We start from the raw sequence: 16,903 nt of genomic DNA, 5'->3' as shown, positions 1-16,903 counted from the left end.
TGTATATGTGTGTGTGTCTTCACACACAAGAGAACCTCGTATGAACTCTAAGACCTTGTGACTACAGGGTAGAACTGCCAGATAAGTTTCCATTCCCACTGAGCTCTGCATTCAGACCACCTTAAATACAGAGAAGATGCCACACATATTAAACCATTCTCCTGGACCACATCCTCTTCACATCCGGAACCAGATTGTACTTAGCTGGGGAGGGGAGCCATCCTGTGCATTGTGGGAAGTTGAACAGCACCCCTGCTCTCTACTCACAAGATGCCAGTGTCCCCCACCTTCTCAATCATGACAAAAATGTTTCCAGACGTGACCAATTGTGCCCAAAGCAACTTTATCACCCTTGGTTGATCACCATCTAATTTCATCTTACTTCTGGACAAAAGATGACATTATTTCTGTCACCCACTATTACTACCGTTAAAAATCCTTTTTTATCAAGGAGAAAAGTCATCGTACATACTTATTTTGTGAGGTGGTAGTGCTTGGGTCACACCCAGTGGTACACGGGGGCTATTCCTGGCACTGTGCTCAAGGATCACGACTGGCAGTGTGCTCTGAACCATATGCTGTGCCAGGGATCCAACTGGGCTTGGCAGCATGTAAGGCAATCAGCTTAAATCCAGTACTATCGCTCAGGTCCCGGTTCAACCTCAGGTATCACTGAGAGTCCCTGAGCACTTAGCCAGGAGTAAGCCATGAGCATGACTGAGTGTGACCTAAAAATAAATAAAATAAAATACAGTACTGGCCAGACTAGAGATTTCTGTGTAGGTTGTAAAAAACAAATAACCAGAAAGAAAAGGAGCCTCAAAATACTGGAACTGAAAAAAAAGTCCTGGAACTGTACAATTAGAAGCATTGTGGGAATTTGAACAGCACCCACAAGATGCAGTGATGGTGACCATAGAGACTGTATGACTGCAATCCAAACCATTGTTTAAGGGGGTAATCCTTTGCTCTTAGTATCTGATTGTAAGTCTGTTTTTCAGCTAAGACATGCTTGTTTATAGTTCCTCCTCACCCCGTGGCTTTTTAAAAATACATAATAGGTTCAACATATTATCAATCACCTTTGCCCATTTTCTGTAAGCATTCAGGTTATTGAATTATAACAGGATGTCTTGATCAAATGCTCCCTCTTTTTTTGAATCATGCCAGGTGGTGCTGGGGCTCCTCCTAGCTCCGCTGAGAGCCTGCTGTCACCCCTGCCTGTGCTCTGGGGACCATGTGATGCCAAGATTTAACTCTAAGCCTCCAGCATGCAAAGCACTCACACCAGCCCTGGAACTATTTCCCCAGTTCCTTCCCAAACACTTTTTAATTTCAGTTCTGTTTTTCCAAAAGCCAATTTCTTCTAATTGGCCTGATTTGGGGCTGGGTGGAGGGAGTGTCAAGTCTGGCTCACTGGTTCTGCAATAATTTGGATAACCGTTCTAAATTCGATGGATCTATCACATTGCTGTCTGGCTATAAAGGTCATTTTTTCCTAGCCAAGAGTGAGTGGTTGCTTTCAGATCAATTTACCAAGTGCTTTGGGTTTTAGGAAGAAGGAGGATGGATGATTAGTACTAAATAACAATTACATAAAGGATAGGACATTTAGGTATCTTCAACAAACGAATTAGCAAGTCATCTGCAATTGAAAACAGACCTATCCAGGCATTGCTACTGGAAGGTATACACTGTGTTGGAAAATGTTACCCCAGACACATAGTCCCTGCACATTTATCATGAAACAAGGGCTTCTTTTTAAATCAAATGCATTTTTTATGATGTGAGGATCTACAGTGTGAAGTCATTATCAAGATCAATTTTTTATCTACATAAAATTTTATTGTAAGTCACTCACGAAACTCAACAGGTTTTTAGATTGGATAAATAAAATAGATTTGTGTTGCCAGTTCAGACTTTCCCCCAACTCCCACCAGGAGTAAGCCCCAAGCACCCCTGTGTGTGGCCCACAAAAAAAAAATAAAACAAATAAACATTCCCACAATGATTGGAGCTCAGAAAGCTGATTCTTGCTGAAATCATGCAAAGACTGGAAGAAAGTTGAACTGGGAGTAAAGCCTTTGCAAAGGTTTTATATAGATTGCAGGTGTGTATGCAAACCAGCCCCCACTAGTTCCATGTACAGGTGAGGGCCTGTGCTCAGGGAGAATTCAGATACAACCTACCTTTGTCCCTAATTGCAATCGGAAAGCGCCACTCGCCTCTGAGAATCCAATGAGCAGATGTTCTGTGCAACATTTCATCATCTGTTCTCCCTTGGCGAGTGCTCTGCCTCAGCCTCTCCACGCCGACTTTCTCCCCAAATAGATTTTCATCTTGATGTCCTTCCTGACTTCATCAGGAAGTCAAATACACTGCAATTACTTTCATTATGATCCTGAGGAGTCCTCGTCACACCCCACCTGTCACCAGTAAAATCCTCCTCCTCGTTTGCCCTTGTCGTATCTGGTCTCCGAGCAGAGACAGAATCATACCCACTGGAGTTAACATCTGACGTTTCCTTTCTCTCCTCAGCTCTCCGCGCTGCAAGCCAAGGTCCATTATCTCAAGTTCCTCAGTGACCTGCGATTGTATGGGGGTCGTGTGTTCAAGGCGACATTAGTGGTAATTTCTTTATCCTGCTTTTTCTTGGAAGCCATAGAGGCTGCCAGATGTCACTGCATAGGCCGCCTTGGTTGGGCTGCCTCTGGTGACAAATGCAAATCAGCTGAGTCTCTCTTCCAGCCTTCATTTCTAATTGACTGCACCCCAGGCTGAAATATCAGAAGAAATGTTGTGCGAGATAATGCCACTGCAGAATGCCCCGAGAAGAGAGACATTGGACAACCCGGAGCACTGAGGCACTCTAATGCTGGCCTGCATTTAAAGAGTTGGGCCAGAAGTTGCTTTCCCATCAAAAAAGAAAAAGAACCCCTGCTTTCTAACCCCCTGCTCCTGGTTATGAAGCTACGTGCTATGATAACATTTCCTTTCTTCATTATTCATAATTTATCAGCGCCTTGAGGCAGTCATTTATCTGCTTCTTCTAATTGGATGATTTAGGACAATGAACCCCAGAAACACTTTCTAAAGAAAATGTAATCTTATAAAAACAGACTCCCCGGTCTGTCTTGGCACGGTGCTTCCGAGGTCCAGTGTTTTGATCTTTTGTCAACATCTCCTTCTCAGCAGGCAGAAAAGCGCTCAGAAGTGACTCTCCTGGTCGGGCCCCGATATGGCATAAGTCATGTCATCAACACAAAAACCAACCTCGTGGCTCTGTTAGCTGACTTTAGCCATGTCAACAGGATTGAGATGTTTACTGAAGAGGAGAGCTTGGTGAGAGTGGAGCTCCACGTGCTTGATGTCAAGGTAAGTCTTTTGGAGGCATAGCGTCGGTTGGAGCAGCTCATTTCAGATAGAACGGCTGAGGTTCTCAAAGAAAGCAAAAGTTGCCCATATGCAGAGTATCCGTGGTACACTGGGGTTTGCACCACATCTAACCCGGACCCCAGGACTCCATCCACACTAAATAACACATAATTAGGAGACAAGTGGTCATGCATCTCTGGGCACAGTTTCTTTGTCTCCATGAGCAAGCAAGCTGGTTCTTTCTCTGGTCCCTTCAGGCTGCAGAATATATCAATTAAAAGGTGGGGAGATTTTTCCCCACAAACTTTCTAGAATGTGTATCTCATATATAAGAATAAGGGACACACACACACCAATTCTTTAGAATTCCCCAATTGGGTCTCATGTGTTTATTCTTTTAGAAATGCTGAAAAAAGTTTGTGCTTTCAATCTTTGATCATTTTGTGGTTTTATGTTATGGTACTTGGTACTGGCTGATTCCCCCCTATGCATGCCTTGGCCATTCCATTTTAAATAATGTGAGATTTCCAGATACAGCATACTTTACACCTGAAACACTAGTTGACAGGAGATGAGCTAGACCTCCTTGACTTTCTTCTTTAATTAGATTGTTCACATAAGTCATGTTTCTGTGATGGTGGGATGGAGGACCTGGACAAAAAGAAGACAGTGACTCCACAAAGGAACAGCATCAGCCAGGAGAGAGGCTCTGGGAGTAGGCTAAGGGGCTGTGGGAAAAGCGGGTTCAGAGTCTAGGAGAATGTGGGAAAGCAGAACAGAAAGCTTCGCCCAGTGTATTCTGTAGCAGGATGAGAGGATTGCAGAAGGGATCATGTGAGCTCTGGCTGGCCACAGCCAATGAGCCATCATGGGCTCAGGCCACGTGACTCTTCTTAGTTTCATGGCCAAAAGAGAGTACACTAGACTTGGAATCAATCACCTGGTCCATGAATAAAAATACTGAGAACAATAGTCCCTTCTTAGCACAGAAGGAAGTATGAGTTGGATGCAGTTACCACATAGGAGTGAACTGCACCAAACAGAAATGGATGACAAGGCCATACTGAGGGTTCCCTGCCTCAGTCAAAAAACTAGAGGGCAGCCTCAGTGGAAGCTTAGGGAAAGGCAGTGGAAGCTGAAGTGCAGGGACTTTGAATGGGAAGTTAGATTGTACCAACTGAAATGGTACAATTGTACCAGCTGAAATAAAGTCTAAATGGAATGCTTCCTCCCACATAAGCCCAAGACCCATGTCCTAATATATGCATGGTAGCCTCCTCATTCCCAGAAAACAAGGCCTTTTCTCAGTTTTTTTTCAGTCTCTTTACAATTTTTCAGTCCCTCTTAAAAGTCACTTCCACCCCATGTTTACTTCTCCTCAACATTCATGTTCACCACAACAAAACGTCATCTTCCTGTGATGGTTTAGATTGTAGGTACACATATGGAAGCTCCTTAGCTAGAGGTTTGTAACTGATGTTGAGGGTTTTTTTCCATTCTAATACAGCTTGGAAAATACTCAGACTGACTAGGCTTTCATATGAATGTGTCCTCAATGTCTTTCAGCAAGGCTCTCCATTAAGCATCAATTTTTTTCTTCCCACACCAGTTGTATTTCCCTGATGAAGCAGTTGCTCCAAACCTTCTTGTTTGTGTTCCTTTAGCACACAAAAAATTCCTTGTCATTTGAAGGGTGCTGTTAAGAAGGGAAAGCTTTAACCACTGGTTCATTCTCTTTTGTGCAGCCCATCACTCTTTTGATGGAATCTTCAGATGCCATGAACCTGGCCTGCCTAACTGCTGGATACTACAGACTACTTGTGGATTCCAGAAGGTCGATATTTAACATGGCAAACAAGAAAAACACAGGGACCCAGGAAACAGGTATTTTCCTCCTGAACTCCTGAAACACTGATCTCCTCTCCACCCCACCTGGCAACAATCATGAGGTTTCAAGAAAAGTTAAAATTGTAACCACGAAAGAGATCTAATTAGATAAATTATCTAATACTTCAGATAGGATCTACATTTAATTAAAATGATTTCTTTCTTCATATGTTTCATATCTCTTAGAAATGCCAGATTTCTTGCTTCAAAGGCAGTGGCTTTATTTCGTTGTGGATGGAGTAAGCATCAGTGTTTATGGCTGGCATATTCCTGCCTCCCTCTTACCGGAAGGAAGTCAGGACACAGACAGCTAACAATGGAATGCCCCTAGCTGGAAGTTGTGGGCCCAGGGCTTGAGAGCTTGCTCTCTCCCAGGGATGCCTGAGACCAGCTGCCTAGGCACCTCCTCCTTCAGTGAAACTTGCTTCCAGGACTCCAGAAGCTCTAAGTAGCATGATGACTTGATTATGACCTAGCACTTACTTTGACCTTGAACATGACCAGAACCCAGTAGCCATCTTGCTCTGTGATTGGAGTGTTGTGATGGCAAAGACAAGATGTTATTCACTTCAGTCCCTTGACAGGACAAAATAGCTTCACAGTGAAGATCAAGGGGACTGGAAGTGGTGAATTGATCATGTCATAGGTAATTAGTTTTCGTTTGCTTTAGAACTTTATTTCTTTCATTGCTTGAACATTTTTCTCTATTACAATGGACACTTACTAAAGGTGGCTGATGGACCAACACTATTCTCAGTTCAGAGCTACTGGCCCATGAAAAACAATTGAATCAGGAGCTCCGTACTTAAAGGTTCCTTTTGAAAGAAGTGGGAACAAATTCTTTTCATCACTCTTTCTGGGAGAGAAGAGGGGAAGGAAAAAGAATGGAAGGAAACCCCTTTGGCTTTGAAACTTTACAGGGGACCAGTAGAGAATTCACAATGCATGTGCGAGACCCAGTGTCCAGCCCCAGCACCACACAAAAAAATAAAGATAGTAGTGGGGGCAGAGCAATAGTACAGTGGGTAAGGCATGTGCCTTCCACACGGGCGACCTGGGTTCAATCCCCAGTACCCCATACGGTCCCCCAAGCCCCATCAAGAGTGATCCCTAAGAGACTGAAATAAACCCTCCTGAACATCACTGGGTATGGCCAAAAACAGGGAAAGAGAGAGAGAAAGAGAGACAGAGACAGAAAGGAGAGAAAGATAAACATAAGACAAAAAAATGCCTGAGAAGACACAAATGATTACAAATATAGGGGAGGAACAAAAGGACAATAATAAGTCCTTTTGTGCTGGACTTGGTGATTAAAACTTTTATGACTATATGTTTTTGGGCTTTGCAATAGGAGATCTGAAGCATTTTAATGCTGACTTTTGAAGCTCCTCACAGCAATACATAAATATAGTTGTCTTTTCACATTATAAAAATGGTGCTGAGCTTTTAATTTTCAAATCCTAAAGTTTACCTTGAAAATAATTGTTTTCCTGGGGCCTAAGAGATAGTACAGGATTTAAGGTACTTTCCCTGCATGTGGCTGACTCTGGTTCCATCCTGAGCACTGCACATGGTCCACTGAGTGTGATTCCTGAGCACACATCACAGTAAACCCTGAGCACACATGTGTCTGGTTCACAAACCAAAAAAAAATATCTTTTCTGATTGTAAAATCTTGTACAGAAATACCATTTTATTTGGTGAAGAAATCCTGAGCCCATCCATCTAAAAATGATAACAGTAATTAGGGTTGCAGTTATATTCCACTCACAGTGACTCATGGTGCGATATATATTAGAAATTTCTAGAAGTAAAATCTTTAGTTCTGAGAATTGCTGTTACTGGCAGGGAAGAGTGGTTCTTCAACCTTCGGTAATCTCTCCCAGTTCTCTGTAGAGTGAGGCTTGTGTTCCAAGTATTTCACTCTGTTCTGAAAAGGGGCAGGGGGAGAGGAGTGTAGTGGAGCAACTGGGGGTGGGGGGTGGGGAGCAGAGTAAACAGAGATGGCATACTCCAGAGAACAACTGTTTGATCCACACTAAGCACCACAAGAGGTTTAGCCCACAGCAATGTTGGAAAGTCTGTTCTCTTCAGAAACTGTGAAAATATCTCCTGAGACTTAATAGAGTGAAGTTTATTTAGGTCAGTCTATCCTTATTCCATTCTATTCTCCCACTCTGTGGAAGACTAGGCATATATATATATATATATATATATATATATATATATATATATATGCTGCATGCAAGGCAAACGCCCTACCGCTGTGCTATCACTCCAGCCCATATATGTATATATGTGTGTGTATATATATATATACATATATATATATATATCTCCTAAATCCCAATCCACTTTCTTCCATGCCTCTAAAATCTGTCTAGAAACCAAGTGCATACCTTTCTCTTCTGGAAAGAAATCAAGATTGAATGTGAATTTTCTTCTTGCCTCAATGTGATCAAAGACTCAGTCAGGATCTGAGCAGTAGGCCCCCATTTCTTCTTCTCTGTCCGAAAAATTAACCTTTAAGTGCATCCAATTCCTGAATCTGCATATTTATGCGTCTCTCAGCCTTGGGTCTTAGGAGGATCATATATCTATTAACTTGTTTTTAAAGCCTGCTGATGGCATCAGTTCTCTTGGGTGGCCTTGGGGCTAAAACTTATTTCTATAAATAAAGCTTTATTGAAACTCAGCCATAGACATTATATGCCTAGGGCTGGCATAGCAAATTATCACAAACTTGGAGATAAAACATAGAAGAAATTTGTTATCTCATAGTTTGTGGGGACAGAAGCCTCAAATCTTAGTGCTGATAGAACTATGCTCCCTTGAAAGACCCAGTGGGCAAGTTTTACCTTGCCTCTTTTCACTTCTACTGACTGTCAGCATTCTTTGCTGAATAACTATGGAACTGGCTTTCGCCCTCTCTGTGGCCCAAACATCTTTCAGCTTTTCTTTTATAAGGACACTAGCATTTGGATTTAGGATCCATAATAATTCAGGATGATTTATCCCAGTCCTTAGTTTCACCTACAAAGACTCATTCTTCCAAACAAGATCCCATTCACAGAATAGAAATATCTTTCTTTGGGGTGGGTTGCCATTCAACATATTATATCCATCTGTGTTTCATCTATAGGTATGTCTGCAACATCACAATTCAGTAGTTGCTTGACTGGGCACTTGACCCAGAGAACGTGAAATATGTACTATCTGGTTTTCCTTTTATAGAAAAAGTTTGCTGATCCCTGAATTAAACCTAGATCTGTATCACAGCTTTGCTGAATTACTCTCCTTCCCATCAACAACAACACTCCCCCCCCCCCCCACACACACACACACGGTCATAATCTAAGTTGGTATTAGTAGAGCAATAATGAACCATCACCCCTCCAAAGTGTATGTATTATAATGTAAACATGCAAATATGGCTGGTGCATAGCTCAGTGTCTTCACAGTGATGCCATTACTTATTTGTCTTCACAATCATGCCATTACTTACTATTCATGAAAATATGTGTGTTTATTAAAATGATTAAAACCATTGTTCAGCATTAAAAACATTATATAATTTGGTACAAAATTATAGGGAACAAAAAATGTTCTGCTGAAAACTTGAATTTTCCGAAATGTCTTATAGCCTGATGTGAGTACTGTTCACACTTAAGCCAGGGGGCAATTTGAGGAAACCGAGGAGAATATTTGGCCCTAAAATTTCCTCCAAATGTTGCCTCTGCAATCTACAGAGAAATATTGACAGAATGCCCCAGTGCCCTGTCTTGTTAAATATCAGAGCACATCAGAATTCCACAGCTGAATTCCCTGTTGAAAGGCTCTTGAAGAACAAATAAAACAACAGTTTTGAAATTAGGGTTTGCCATTTTAACTCATGATGAACATCAAACAGATCTTCAGAAGTTCTCATGATTCTCATAAAAGTTGAAGTCAGTTGAAGTATTATTAGGCTTAGGAACAGCAGAGACCTACATTACTGGTGAATGCTTGGCCTCATACAGGCATGTTCATTGACATTTACCCTGGCAACGTCCACACCATCCAGGATAGAAACAGATCAAGAATGGAGATAAGGAGTTTGGGGGCTGTCATTAAAATATTTATTATGACATATTTTAGTTATATGTTATTATTATATAAAACTGAATATGTTTTGTTATGGAGAATTTACATCCCTAAAATAAGTAGTAGAAATAAGATGGTCCTTGACCTTCTCTTAATGAGGAAAAATGTCCACATCATCCTCCACAAAGTGAAGGATGCTAGATCTTGCTTTCCTAACAAAAGGGCAACAGCCTGTTGAACTCCATCACCTTGAATGATTTTTCAAAAGTGTGTTGGATTTTTTTATAGGCCTGCGTGGGGTCTTCCAATACAGGGGCTGAGAATCAGCAGGAGCTCAGTGTAGTTTGCCTAATGCCAGATGGTGTTATAGATCAAGTAGCAATTCCATTGTGTGCGGTGTCAGTGTTATTACACACAAGTTCTCCCAAACAGGAAAAGCTCACATCCCAACCCAAAGCAATGCTCCGGTGATTTCAGGTACAGAGCAGAGATAAGACCCTACCCCTAGGAGTATCCGCACAGTAATGTGTGTTCATGACTCTCTCCTTAGGAGCTGAAAGCAAAGGCAAGCATAACCTCGTTGGCACAGATTGGAACTGTATACCCCAAATGACCACCTTTATTGGCGAAGGGGAACAAGAAGCCCAGATCACATACATCGATTCAAAACAGAAGACGGTGGAGATGGCAGAAGGCACCCTCTGCCCCAAAGACCACCGGCACCTGTACTTGGACAGTGGCTACAATCCAGAGGCGCTCAGCCAGCCGCTGGCCCCACCAGGGGAGGCTCCGTGTGAGGCCGACTACCGGGGTCTGGCTCAGCGCTCGCTCTTGACCTTCTCAGGCACAGACACTCTAAAGAAAGCACAGGAGTCTCCGAGAGGAGCTAAAGTGTCCTTTATTTTTGGGGATCTCGCCTTGGATGACAGTCTGACTCCCCCAACTCTAGGCTACGAGCGACTCTTGGAGGAGAACCCAGAGTTGCTGGAGAAGCAGAGGAAGCTCTACATGAGCAGTGCCAACGACATGAAGAACCTGGAGCTCACGCCCGACCCGGAGAGCATCCAGTTTGTGGCAAATTCCGTTTACGCAAACATCGGCGACGTAAAGACCTTCGAGGCCGCTGGGGGCATCGAGGAGCCCCTCCTGCACGACATCTGTTACGCCGAGAACACTGACGATGCCGAGGACGAGGACGAGGTGAGCTGCGAGGAGGACCTGGTGGTGGGAGAGATCAGCCAGCCCGCCCTCCTCAACCTGTCTGGGTCGAGCGACGACATCATCGACCTCACGTCCCTGCCGCCGCCAGAAGGGGGTGACAATGAGGATGACTTCCTGCTGCGCTCCTTGAACATGGCCATCGCCGCCCCACCCCCTGGTTTCCGAGATAGTTCCGATGAGGAAGACTCGCAGAGCCAGGCCGCGGCCCCCCACGACGACAAGGAGCCAGGCGGCAGCCTGCAAAAGGACGACATCCCCGTGTCCCTCATCGACGCCGTGCCCACCAGCTCCGAGGGCAAGTGTGACAAGGGGCTGGAGAGCACTGTGGTCTCCACACTGGATGCCCTGGGAGCACTGGGCGGCTCCGAAGAACAGCAGACCAGGGACAATTCAGGTTCTTTCACGATCGTTACATTTATTCACTGATAACCATGTCATTGCACCCTCACAAAGCCATCCGCCCCCACGCCCCGGGATGTGGTCCTCTCCATCTCACGCATGCCCCATTTCATTCATGTGCTGCAACTCCCCCCGGCGTGGCTTTTTGTGTATCTGGTTTCCTTTGTTGTCGCTGCTGCTGTTGTTTTGAAATACATGGCATGTTTTCTCCCCATTTCCGGAACAACCGCTGCAATAAATTCATAGTCCTTAATGAAAAGGGAAAGACCTGCTCTTTCTTTAAATGCTAGTCGGTCCCATTTGCTTTCGTTTCTGCCAGGCCTCTCACACCCCCCATTAATCACTCGGTTCTTGTTTTTTACGGCATGCAGGTGTGGCCATCCTGAGGGCCTATAGTCCCGAGTCCTCCTCAGACTCAGGCAATGAAACTAACTCTTCCGAAATGACTGAGAGTTCTGAACTGGCCACTGCACAGAAACAGTCAGAAAACCTCTCCCGCATGTTCTTGGCCACTCATGAAGGCTACCAGCCCCTGACCGAAGAGCAGACGGAGTTCCCCACCTCCAAAGCCCCTCCTGGGGGTTTGCCTCCAAAGTCTTCTCACAGCCTGGCCGCCCGCCCGGTGACTGACCTCCCGCCCAAAGTTGTGCCTTCCAAGCAGATCCTTCACTCAGACCACATCGAGATGGAGCCCGAAACGATGGAGACCAAGTCGGTCACAGACTATTTTAGCAAATTGCACATGGGGTCCGCCGTGGTGTACTCCTGCACCAGCAAACGGAAAAGCAAGCTGGCGGATGCAGAGGGAAAGGCGTCCCCTGGCGCGAATATAGCAGGGAAAAAGCAGCAGGGCACCAAGACCCCCGAGACGGAGGAGGAGGCCAAAGGGAAGTGTGGAACCGGGTCTTCTAGAGACAGTCAACACCTAAGCACTTTCAACCTGGAGAGAACTGCCTTCCGCAAGGACAGCCAAAGATGGTACGTGGCCCCTGACGGGGCAGGGACAGAAAAGAGTGGACTGGACGCAGCATCGGGCATTACCTTCCCAAGAGCTTCTGCTCATGGCACAAGGGAGGCTGAAGGGAAGGAAGAAGGCGCTCCTGCTGGGGATGCCAATGACACTGCGGGGCTTGGCCAACGAGACCACTTCTTAACTGATGTGACCTGTGCATCTTCAGCCAAAGACTTAGACACCCGGGAGGATGCAGAGCCGCCTCCCTGTGACCATCCTTCCAAGCTTCCTGAGGCAGAGGAAGGAGTAGCCCGCCTTTGCGACTACCACTTGGCCAAGCGGATGTCGTCGCTCCAAAGCGAGGGCCACTTCTCTCTCCAGAGCTCTCAAGGCTCTTCCGTAGATGCCGGCTGTGGTACTGGCAGCAGCAGCAGCACCTGTGCCACGCCAGTGGAGTCCCCCCTCTGCCCATCCATGGGCAAGCACCTGATGCCAGAGACTGCTGGGAAAGGGGGGACTTACCTGCCTCCTGAGGAGAGAGCTTCCGGGCTGCCCCCCCACGGAGCTACCTTCAAGGACCTGCACCCCCAGACAGAAGGGATGTGTCCGCGGATGACAGTGCCTCCTCTGCACACAGCCATTAATACCGAACCCCTGTTTGGCACTTTGAGAGATGGATGTCATCGACTCCCCAAGATTAAGGAAACCACAGGTACAGCAGTGATGGATGTAGCACTTGATTTGGCAGGAGCATGTAAACCCAACGTAACAAGCAACCTGAAAATAAAGGCTGTGAGAAAATCTTGTTAAAAACCCACAGAACAGTGTCCAAATCAACCATCAGTCACTGACCCCCCCCCCATGCTTAATATTCAATTCTGGAGTTTCTGGAAGTGGTACAAGAGCAAAAATGGCATTTTCTCTTTAGGAATGAATGCCACAGAGCAAATGGCATTGCTCTGTGCTCATATCTGGCATCCCTCGGTGTCGGGAAGAGTTTAGGTGATGAGCTGCCTACTGAGCTTCTTTATTTGCCCCCAGAGTATAAGATATAGGCCCATGTAGAAACAAGATCATGGGGCTGGAATCATAGCACAGTGGGGAAGGCATTTGCCTTGCACATGGCCGACCCAGGTTCAATTCCCAGCATCCCATATGGTCCGCCGAGCACTGCCAGAAGTAATTCCTGAGTGCAGAGCCAGGATTAACCCCTGTGCATCACTGGGTGTGACCCAAAAAAAAGCAAGAAAAAACAAGGAAACAATATCACAGCCACCTTCTGTGCCAGCCTTCACTGTGCTGGGCCCCTATGGAGCAAGACCTTCTCTTGCAGGTCCAGCCAGCCAGCCAGCCAGTGGCAAAGCCAGATGCCGTTTTACACCTTCCTACTTTGGGCAACATGACCCAGAGTATCATTTCCACATCATAGACAGTGAAAGTAGAGAGAGAGCAGTTTCTATTCCTGCCATTTTGGATTATTGCATTTCTCAAAACGCACCCCCCTGGCTTCACCTGCCTTGGATAACTGGTCTGTGAATGTTATTAGATCCATCGTCCAATATCACCCTTAGCCCTAAGTAATTAAATCACACCATGTAAGCTTTTGAAGTGTATGAAGACCCTTTAACCAGGTTACTTCTTGTGCTACCAACAATTCTATGAGATGGATGGAATATATTTTTTTTTGCTTTTGGGGTCACACCCAGCGATGCTCAGGGGTTACTCCTGGCTCTGCACTCAGGAATTACTCCTGGTGGTGCTCAGGGGACCATATGGGATGCCGAGGATCAAACCCAGGTCGGCCTCGTGCAAGGCAAACACCCTCCCTGCTGTGCTATCGCTCTGGCTCAAGATTTACTTTTTCACATAACTTCTCTGAGAAAATAAAATGAGCCTCATCCTCAATCTCTCAACTTCAGACCTTATCCCAGACAAACCTCATAGGTTCCTCTGAAGAAGGTTCTCTTGGGGACCCTGAGAGATAGTACGGGGATTAAGACTCTTACTTATCTTGCATCCCATCAACCCTGGCTCCATCTTCAGCATTGTATCTTGTCCCCTGGGTACGACTAGGACCACCCTTGTACACGCAGCCATGAATACCACCTAGTACGGCTCAAAAATGAACAAACAAGTTAGCATGGGGACCGAGGATGTAACTCAGTGGTAGAGCACTTGCTTGCATGCATATGAAACCCTGGCTTCTATCCCCAATACCACAAAAGGAAAAATGTTCATTTACTTAATTGGCATTCTTTAGGTTACTTCATTGAAAAAGGTAACTCTGGCCAGAATTAACCAAACTCCCTTGAAATGGAATGTAAATTGTCTGGGATAATCTATACCTAGGGTGGGTGTTTTTAAGTGTGTGCCTGAGCTTTCACAGACAAGTCTTAGAAGTACGACAATTCATGTCATTTCATTGTCTCCCTGAAAGTGTTTGGAATTTCTAGACCATTTCAAATGAATCAGGAGTTTAAGCGATAACAGATGCCAGGATTTCTGAAATGTATTGAAATGGAAATTTGTTCTGAGCTCTCAAGAGGCCTGTCATTGGAAAGCAGGTGACTCCCAGAATAGCAACTCTTCTAGAAGGCACCCTTGAGAAGTGACAGGCACTACAGAAAGAGGTCAGGGGAGCTGCCGAGGTGCTTAATAATTCTCTCTGCTTTTCTCCTCCCCCTAGTGTAGCTCTGACAGAGGCTGGGAAGGAGGGACGAGGAGGCATGCCTTCAGCTTGGTCTCAACATCCTAGAGCTGATCTCATCCTGCTACCATCAAACATTCACTTGGAATCAAAAGTGCCAATTCCAAATCAAGACCCTAATGAATTCTCCCAAGCAAATGAGGCATATGCAGAGGCTGTGAGCTGGCGGCCGCTGGATCTGAGATGGGGGAGCCTCCGGACACCCCCCGGCCAGAGGTCTCTGACGCGAAGCAGCAGCATCCTCTTGGGATCTGTCAGTTTGGAGAACTTCCATGAGAGAACCCAGGCTGCCGTCGGCTTCAAGTGTCCAGCCATCACAGGAGTGCAGGAAGCCAGCTCAGAGCGGCGAGCAGAGCTCCCTCTGGGACAGAAGCTCAGCAAAAGTTTTTCCCAAAGCTCCATTCACATTAGCTGTGAGGGGAAGGTTCCCAAGAGGCCACCGGGGGCTCAGAGAGACTCAAAGCTTTACCGGACATTACCCTTACGCAAGCTGGATGGCAGCAGTTGGAGATGCCGGGGACCTTTCAGCTACTGCTTCCTGAATCCAGGACAAGAGGAAGATGGTGATGAGGAAGATGGTGATGAGGATGAGGAGAAGGATGAGGAGAAGGAGGGGAGAGAGGCCACCCGCCAGGTATCCTGCCTCTACCGCCCACAGTTGACTCAAGCCAACACCCAACTCACCAGCCCGCCCCTGGCTGTTGGAAGTCCGAAACCAGGCGCCCAGCAGCCAGGAGGTCCAGTGCCCAAGGCCTGGGTAGAAGCCCCAAGGGGCCCAGATGACATGGACTTCAGCAGCCTGGCCTTTGATGCACAGATTGCACGCATCAATGCCCTCAAGGAGAGCACATATGCAATGCCTGATGGGTTCCTCGCAGCCCAGAATGATGCCAATGAGCTGCTCTGCCTTGTCAGGGCTACCAAGGGGAAGCGAGATCCGCCCCACCCTGACACGTTAGACCTGACGCTTTCTCAGTACAAGCAGCTGTTAGCCATCGAGTCCAGACAGTTGGGAAGTGCCTGCAGGAAGATGGCGGTGGCCGAGAAAAGCCCGGAGGAGATGCTTCTGGCGATGACTTCCAGCTTTCAAGTGCTCTGTTGCCTAACAGAAGCGTGCATGCGATTAGTTAAAGTCGTGAACTCCGAAGCGCAGCGGCAGGAAATCGTGATGAAGATCAACGAGGTGGTCATCAACTACATTTGCCTCCTGAAAGCTGCCGAGGCAGCCACCGGAAAGACTCCTGGGGATGTCGAGGTTGGACTCTCGACGCGACATTCAGTCACCATGGCCGCGCTCGTAAGCACACTAACCCGTTCTCTCAAGATGCTTTTAAATAAATGAAGTCCGAAAGTCACGTCGTCATAATCTACCTTTGCAAAGCCATACATGAATTTTTATTTCCCTTCTGTGTACGATGAACAGATGTCTCCTTTCTTCTCTCTGTATATTTTGTTATTTTATATAAACTAGGAGATAAAAGTCACACTGATGAAATGTTGAAATGTACTAATCAAGATGTATTCTGTTTATAGTATAGATATATATATATACACACACACGTGAAAGGAATTTACAAGAAAGTGATGCCATGTGGCTATTTTTCAGACCTGTCAAAACCACAGGTCGCTGCTGTGAAATTCTGTTGTGTTCACGCAAAATACTGAATCCTATCCCCTCTCCTCTCAAGCAGATCCTTGGAAACTATATATTCGTATATTTAGAAGTCAAGAAAGAAAGAAATCACAGTGTATCCAAAACACTACTAATGTTTTAAAATTATGATTTTTAGCACTGGAAATAGCAGAACAACATTTAAAATTCAAGACGCTATTGTGAATGATTCGAGAACATATATAATAAATAAATTTTGGGCTCCTAGTCGTTGGTCATCTGATGCTTTCTTCCAAGAATCCTACCTAGTTAATGCTCACATATGTCATTTGGGCTAGAAAGGGGTGGAGATGGATTCTGCTGTGTCAACACAAATGTTCTTTAGGATTTTTATGATAGAACGGAAGTACTTCCCATCTAGAACAGAAAGAAGGATGGCAGGTTCCTAGTTCTAGCTTATTTAGTTACATAAATGGCAAGAGTGAGTGATACCAAAATTCAGTTGTTTGATGAAAGGAGAGATCTGCTTTGACTAAATGTCAAAATATATAAACCAAAGACCTTACCTCCCTCCCCCACTCCACCCTGGAACTTAGAATTCCCTTAAGAGTGACAGAACATTTAGTAAAGCACCTGTAAACTTGCAGAAAGTAACACTTGACGATCA

General features: G+C 45.5%; 1 protein-coding gene across 4 annotated transcripts in view; it reads left to right on the top strand.

Annotated features, from left to right (window-relative positions):
- Window positions 1-16,448, top strand: part of FRMPD4 (FERM and PDZ domain containing 4) — a 600,685-nt gene extending 584,237 nt beyond the window's left edge. For 3 of the 4 annotated variants that reach the window (XM_056131357.1, XM_056131356.1, XM_056131358.1), the window contains exons 12-17: window positions 2,539-2,628; window positions 3,193-3,375; window positions 5,121-5,259; window positions 9,896-10,960; window positions 11,337-12,629; window positions 14,609-16,448. In XM_056131357.1, the coding sequence (XP_055987332.1) occupies window positions 2,539-2,628; window positions 3,193-3,375; window positions 5,121-5,259; window positions 9,896-10,960; window positions 11,337-12,629; window positions 14,609-15,966 (4,128 nt within the window). In that variant the 3' untranslated portion in view covers window positions 15,967-16,448. Of the gene's footprint in view, window positions 1-2,538; window positions 2,629-3,192; window positions 3,376-5,120; window positions 5,260-9,895; window positions 10,961-11,336; window positions 12,630-14,603 lie in introns of all 4 variants that reach the window. The other variant, XM_056131359.1, reaches the window with a different exon arrangement.
- Window positions 16,449-16,903: the final 455 nt, after the last annotated feature.

This window comes from Sorex fumeus, unplaced genomic scaffold (assembly GCF_029834395.1).
Source record: "Sorex fumeus unplaced genomic scaffold, SorFum_2.1 ptg000086l, whole genome shotgun sequence".
Lineage (NCBI taxonomy): Eukaryota > Metazoa > Chordata > Mammalia > Eulipotyphla > Soricidae > Sorex > Sorex fumeus.
Note: the sequence above shows the minus strand (reverse complement) of the source record. Positions and strands in the feature narration are given on the sequence as shown.